Genomic DNA, 7,190 nt, shown 5'->3' with positions numbered 1-7,190 from the left:
CCTCTAATCCCTCCCGCCCTGACCAGACTTTCACGCTCTTTAAGATGCATCCGTTTCTCTGAGCGTCTCATAACGACGTGGAGCGACATGGTGGAATGCCTTTTGCATCTTACACAGATGTCAAATGGTGCCAACACTGTCCAAGCAGCATATTTTAATGCTCTGTGAGTGAGACCAGGATGACTGCTGTGTTTTATATCTTGGTAAATAGAGATTTGTAACAAACACGTATTGCAGCAGTGTTCTGATGCACTCAATGCAGCGTCTAGGTATATGTCTATGCTTTTACTGTTTGGCTTAGTTGGCCACATATCTTACAATTAAGTGAATTCTTGTAAACTTAGCTGCTGGCTGAGACAAACTATTCCCTCCTGCCTGTACCAGCAGTACCTGCAGGCAGTGAATCGCATTAGGAGCAGAGGGAGGAGGACAGAGGACAGGATGAATGACTGATATTGACTGATGTCTGTGTTCCTCATTCTTTCTAAACTTCACTCAGTATCGTGATGTCAGGAAAATTATTTGTTTTATTGACATTTTAGATTTGTTTCCAGTGAGATATTATAGAGTTTATATATTTTCTTCTGTCCGTCCTAATTCCTTAATCACTACATCAGCATTGGAAAGACACTATTGCCTGTTTTTGTCTTGAACAGGACATGATTTGCTCTGGACTTGGTCTTGGACTCGATTAAGTTAGTCTTGAACACAGCTTTGGTTCTTGCTCTTCCACCAGCATTATCCCTGGTACGTGGACATTGTGACGCACTTTTAGTCACTCTTTCCTTTTCCCAAACACACCTACACACACACACATCTTATGACAACATAACACACAGCCACGGTCTCCAGCTCAGGAAACAGAGGGTTCCTGTTTTTGAGTCCAAGCTCTATTGTTATCTTAACCAGAATTTTGACAGTACATGCTCTCTCCCTCTCCTCGCTGGTTTTCTCTGCCTCCCCAGCTCTTGCTTCACACACTTGAGATATTACACAATTATTATCTAGCCAAATCTTGCTCCCTATATAGCTCTTTGGTTGCACACATTCTTATCTGGACCTTTCACTCTACTAATATTGACAAAGCCAGAGAGATAGAGTCAACACAACTCTCCATTACCACTTTTCCTGTTTTATCTATGCCTCTTATCTTTGCTCCCTGGATGGAGTCACACAGTCACTCCTATTTCTGCACTTGAGGATCAAGTGCCTCCTCTGCCATCGCTCTGTCTCTGCCGATCCGTCGCACACACTCGCTTCATGCTTTTTTCCTCATTCCTTCATCCTATGCTGCTTTATTCACTCCCCATTGTGGGAACCGAGGTGCTGCATGCAGTCTATGAAGGTGTTAGGGGGATTGAAGAAAAGTCTGGATAAGCAACAGCTGGATTTAATGCACCATTAAGGTCATTGGTTGTTCAAGCTGCACCTGCAAATCCCCTGATTTCACCCCCCTGTCTAAACCTCTCTCCCCTGTCTGCTCCCTCCTCTCCTCTTCTCTCTGTTGCCCTCTCCTCTTTCCTCCACATACTCAGTCACCCTTTCTTTTCAGTCCTGGCCCTCTCAGCTTTCTTGCTCTTGCCCTGTCAGCTATGAAATCCACCGCCCCCCCCCCCTTTTCTGGTCCTTTATCGAAAGTAACTGCTGCCACTGCTTCACCCCTCTCTCTCACTCTGGTTCCCTACATCCCTGTCTCCTTTTCTGTNGTCTGCCAGGCCTTCTCGGCTGGAGCACAGGTTTCCTGAGTACTGGAACGGAACAGGAGCTGGCAGGGAGACTCACTGAGAAAAGCCAGCTCGACTGTTCCCACTGAGCGTCACACGCGCTCACACTGCTGCTCATAACGATGCAACACAGGCAGGATACAGCACACGCTATGATGTATGTAATGATGCAGCATGTCAGAGGTAATCCCACCTGGATTCAGTTTAATCTATTGATGCGATGGAGTAACCTGACCTTCACAGTCTGATATGTGTCATATCACATCTTATTAAGTGTAGCAGGTAGTTCCAGGCTGTTTTGAGTTGCATCAACACAGGATCTGATTCAAAAGTAGTAGTATTTGATTTACCATTTATTTCTTACATGAACAAAGTTGCATAAAGGCATAAAATTATAGGACTGATATGAAATTAGGGGGCAAAATTTGGATAATTAATTAATTTAACGGTCCCGTGTGTAGGATTTAGGGGGACATATTGGCAGAAATGGTGTAATATAATAAGTATGTTTTCTTTAGTGTATAATCACCTGAAAATAAGAACTGTGTTTTCGTTACCTTAATGAATTGTTTAGGGAGCAGGTCCTCATCTATGGAGATTGCCATGTTGCACTGCCATGTGGTCCAGAACAGACAAAGCAAACACTGGCTCTGGGGCCATTCACATTCAAGTCAGCCACTGTAGTTCACAGCCCCTCAGTGATGAGAAAAATTGAAAAACACACATTTTTTGACATGAAAATTCAGTGCTTTTACCGGTTTAAATCGCCCAGTACATTTGTTAAAGAGAGGAGGAAAGCTCTGCAGATAATGTGGCTTCTGGTAAAAACCTCCTGAATCTCTGGATCAGAAATTAGGTGAGCACACATTACGCTATCAGGGAAAAAAGGTGAGTATACGTTAGCAGGTGCTGCGATGTGTCAAACAGCATTGGAGAAACACTGATTTGTAACATAAAACTGTTTTACTCACTGTTTCTGCTGCAATTTAATCACCTAGCCTGTTTGCTTTGGAGAGGAAGAGACATCTGCGGATAATTGGGCACATAGTAAAAAACTCCTGAGCAATGAACACTAAAAGAATTCTGAGAAGTTTCAGCTGGTTGCAATGTGCAATCCTCACCTCTAGCCACTCAATCCCCTAAAGCAAAAGTATGCCTTACATTTACAGGTTACAATGTAAATGGAATATCTTTGAATTGGATTTATGTGAATGTGAAGATTTTACCTTGGGGCAGTGAAAAATACATTTTCTGAGATTTTACTAATCAAATTAATAAACTATCAAAAGCTTAATAAAACATAGTCAATATATTAATCAATAATGGACGTAAACATCAGTTGTAGCTCTTTGTGCTGTAGCTCCTTTTAGGAAAATCAAACACAATAAACATGAGCAGACATTTAGGTCATAGCATATGCATCATTGCTGTTTTACTTAGCCACAAAGCCATTAAGAAGATAAAGCATCCTAGAACTACACTGCAGACTTGGAAAGATAATTGTTGATTTCAGAATTTTAAGATTTATGTCTCTGCAAACAGACATAAACCCTGACTATCTTCCAGTCTTGCACATAACAGTCTCCATAAACAGAAGAAACAGGCTTTACCCCTCTGGCAGACGTGCAGATCGTCACTTTCGCCATTAACACTGGTGCAGACAAACATAAACACTACCCTACCTAAGAATAACTCTCCATTTTTCCCCAAAGAATGATGTTTATTTCTCACTGGCTCTTCGGTGTGTCCCTCTCCCCAGCTAACTGCATAATGTTTACATCTCCCACTCCTCCTGATTTCACCCTGGAGAGGTCTGTGCCCTCTGCACCTGGATAGTTCACCACCCTAAATGAACGGATGTGTCCCACAGCACCTAAAGAGACACTGAAATCAAACAGCAGTGTGCTCCCGGAGGCCACCTAATGAAATTGTTGCTGAATACCTCGCTTTGGAATAACATTAGTATTTATGGATAGCTTTCAGCTAGTGCTAATGGTAAACTAATTTTCAAAATGGCTTTTCTAAATTAAGAGGATGGAACAGGGAAACAGTTAAAGGTCTAATGTGTGGTAAAAGCCTGACTGGGGGGCTCATTATAGAGTCAGTTGAAACAAATTGTTTTCTGTCTTTCAGCTGATAGGGTGCTGCTGTTGTTAATACATCAGGCAACAGTCTAGGGCAATGTTTTAATGAAAACATAGACAGCAACAACATTGAGATTTATTGAGAAGTTTAATGAGGGAATGTAGTAATTAATCTTTCTGACCGCTGTCTTCCCACTCCTCCTTAATAGTGGTCGATAACTACAACCCAACAGGACATACAGACTATAGTGTAAGTATAGTATCGGTACAACAACGATAACAATTACAATTACTTAATATTTCGATAGGCAGTTCAAGGTTTACATGCAAAAAATGTATGAAGAAATGATAGATAGATAGATAGATAAAAGTAAACTATCTATCTATCTAGCTATCTATCTATCTATCACATAAACACTTCAGCATAGCCTGATGCGATATAAAAAAAAGACTTCACATACATCATGTACATATATACATGTGTGAGGTGGACAAAGTGCAAGAAGTGTGCAAATTATACTGTAAACTAATATTTCAAGTAGCATTTTAAGATTTGGGGTGTAAATATTAATACTAATAAATATTTCAATATATTTCAATATCCTTTTTTGCTTGTGAATAATTAATTTGAGAAAAGTGTTAAATTTATAAGATTTAACAACAAAATAAATCAATAATTCAGTGGATTTGTTGGAATATCTGAATAATGACTACATTTCCCATAAAGCGTTGCGGTTTACGTCATCAATCCGCGCAGAGCTGAGTTGGCGTTAGAGAGGAGGTAAACACAGCGGATTATTTCTTGTTAATCTTTTAAATGAATTTAACGCTATTTAAATGAATTAATAATTTAAACGAGTGCATATCTTTCGTCCGACTGTTTTATTTCTATCATCCACCCGCTTGTTTGTCTTACTCGCGTGTGTAGCTATATAGCTAACACGGTGCTACTTTAGTGTGCTAAAGCTAAGCTAACTGGATAAACAGCGTTTTAACCGTTCGTTTCTCCCTCAGGTTGTTTTCCGGCTGCTCACCTGAAGTCCTCGCGGCAGCTCCCATCATGACAAAACTTCTGGAGTGGCTGTTCGGTGTGTCGGTGGTGGGCGCAGTCTGGGCTTTGGTCTCTTTCGACCTGTTGGATCTGAGCCTGCCGCAGACTTACAGAGAGGTTGCTTGGCCGATGCCTCTGTACCTGCTGGTGTCATTTGGCTGCTACTCGCTGGCTACGGTGGGATACAGGGTGGCCACCTTCAATGACTGTGAGGAGGCGGCTAAAGAGTTGCAGGAGCAGATAAAAGAAGCCAGAGAGGACCTGCGGAAAAAGGGCTTAAAGATGTAGAATTTTGAGAGAGACTATGTAGAAACTTTTGAGAGACTGGAAAAGATGCACGGACTAACTTCACACACAGCCTAGTGTCTGCACTTGTGATGCCAGAGTCACTAAATTGTTCTTGTTTAGGATGTTTGAAATGTGTGAACTAGCGCCCTCTTTTTTTTTGTTTCCAGCTGACATGATCCCAACATCAGTGATAATGCAGCAGTGTTTTCACATGGTCTTACACAGTGTCATTGCTTTCAGATCAGATATGTGCTCCAGGAAATTAGGAATGAACCATCTGATGGGTGATTTCTGCTTTTCTCATAAGCGTGAAAATGTTTACCATGCTCTGAACTTAAAGACCTCTTTAATGAAGCAACTGCATAATATTCAGCCACACCAGTTTCTGTTGGTATTAGTTTGTTGCAGGTGGTTTTACTGGCCAGCACGCCTTCATCCAGCTAGAAGAAGCTGCTGTCTTTGGTTGCGAACTACACACAGTTAAACCACCCTCTGAGAATCACTGTTCTGCTTAATTATCATCTGTAGCAAGTTGCCAATTCACTGAAATGCCAACAAACTGAAAGGTCACATTGGCACAATCCCACTGAAGACTGTTACCACATGCTTTCAATTCTGTGTGAGCTCCGAAATAGTGCTACACAGTGTGGACCTTGTGTGTGTCTGAAGATTGTTGCTTGTCTGTATAGATGGACTAGATTTTATCTGTAAAGAAGTGTACATTCCATTGTCCAAGTTCAGACTTGTGCCCCTGCGGCTATTGCTGGAACTTAATTAAATTGGAGTCTATTTTTCTTGAGTTTTTCTGCCTACAAATGTGTGTGTGTTTGTGGGTTGGGGGTTCGGAAAGGCCTAGGAGGTATGCGAGTGTGTGCATGAGTGCTTGCATATACGATGCATTCCTTTGCCAAGCATAACCCACATGGCCCGAGGGTTTTATATCGACTTCTCAATGCCTCCCTCTGTGCCAGAGACAGATCTCTTTTGTCCCATTTAGCAGTTAACAACATGGAATATACATTATACAGCGTTTCCTTTTCTTCCCTCACAGAGGTTTGCTCCAATCACAGAATGTAAGCTAAGTATGGCGTTCTGAACTAATCTGATGTTGGCAAGTATAGTTCTTTTGTTTGAGCCTTAAAAGGCTGCCTATGCTCATTTTCAGTGAGATCCCGCTGGGCATAAACAAAGCATAGCCTGGCCAAAGGCATCATTATAGGGTTTCAAAAAGCTCCCATAACTTCAGAACAAATACAAAAGAGTTGGCAATTTCTCTGTGTGCAAGCTCTGCCTGTTGTGCCGTTTGGCTGCAGCCCCATCATGCCTTGCAACGTCACCCCCCATGAATGTCTGCAAGCTGTTGCAAGAGCAGACTGGATGAAAGGCAACCTGTTATTTACCAGCAAATCTTCTACTTTGGCAATTACACCAAAGGCTTCCCTTGGTAGGCAGTTATGTTCTTACTCGTAACCACATGTGAAATAGTTAATCGCTTTTCTTTGTCATCATTCTCCCCAAATCAAACTTTGAAGAAATCCATCTGTTCGGTTTTTTATTCTGTAGACTCTCAGACAAAAGTATAAATCAGATTAAGCCAAATATTTTCAGGACATATGCAGAGTGTGTGTGTATGTACAGTACGAGTATTTTTAGACCTTTTCCTTGTAATCCTTTTTTTTTCATACACACAGTACATAACCCTCATCCCAGACTTAGCTCTTCACATGATAGCAAGTGTAATTAAGTGTAATCTGACACTCAGACAGAGATGTATCAAAAGCTGTCCCATCAGAAACAACCTCAAACACTCAACCCTTTTTTTCTCCTTTTTTTAAATCTCCACGCATTTTATTTGCAAACTAGAATTACAGCCTCGCGGTTGTATGCCTCTGCACACCAGTCAAGTTGTAGGTACAGTTTACATCCATGTCCGTCCAGACTCATACACAGCCATGACAGTTGACAAGGCTTCAAACATGGATGTAGCTGCAAAGAAGCTACATCCTCAAAACATGGATGTTTTAAACACATCCTCAACTTGAC

General features: G+C 41.4%; 1 protein-coding gene across 1 annotated transcript; it reads left to right on the top strand.

The window, feature by feature from the left end:
• Nucleotides 1-4,513: 4,513 nt before the first annotated feature.
• dpm3 (dolichyl-phosphate mannosyltransferase subunit 3, regulatory) lies at nucleotides 4,514-5,946 on the top strand. Its single transcript, XM_050034185.1, has 2 exons — nucleotides 4,514-4,589; nucleotides 4,823-5,946. Exon 2 carries the CDS (start codon nucleotides 4,869-4,871, stop codon nucleotides 5,145-5,147), a length of 279 nt encoding a protein of 92 aa, XP_049890142.1. The 5' UTR covers nucleotides 4,514-4,589; nucleotides 4,823-4,868; the 3' UTR covers nucleotides 5,148-5,946.
• The last annotated feature ends 1,244 nt before the right edge of the window (nucleotides 5,947-7,190 follow it).

Source organism: Epinephelus moara, chromosome 22, assembly GCF_006386435.1.
Source record: "Epinephelus moara isolate mb chromosome 22, YSFRI_EMoa_1.0, whole genome shotgun sequence".
Lineage (NCBI taxonomy): Eukaryota > Metazoa > Chordata > Actinopteri > Perciformes > Serranidae > Epinephelus > Epinephelus moara.
This window is presented reverse-complemented; position numbering and strand designations above follow the sequence as displayed.

Bases quoted from the DNA above. Each gene is read 5' to 3' on its own strand.
- dpm3 (XM_050034185.1), top strand. From the start codon at position 4,869: ATGACAAAACTTCTGGAGTGGCTGTTCGGTGTGTCGGTGGTGGGCGCA.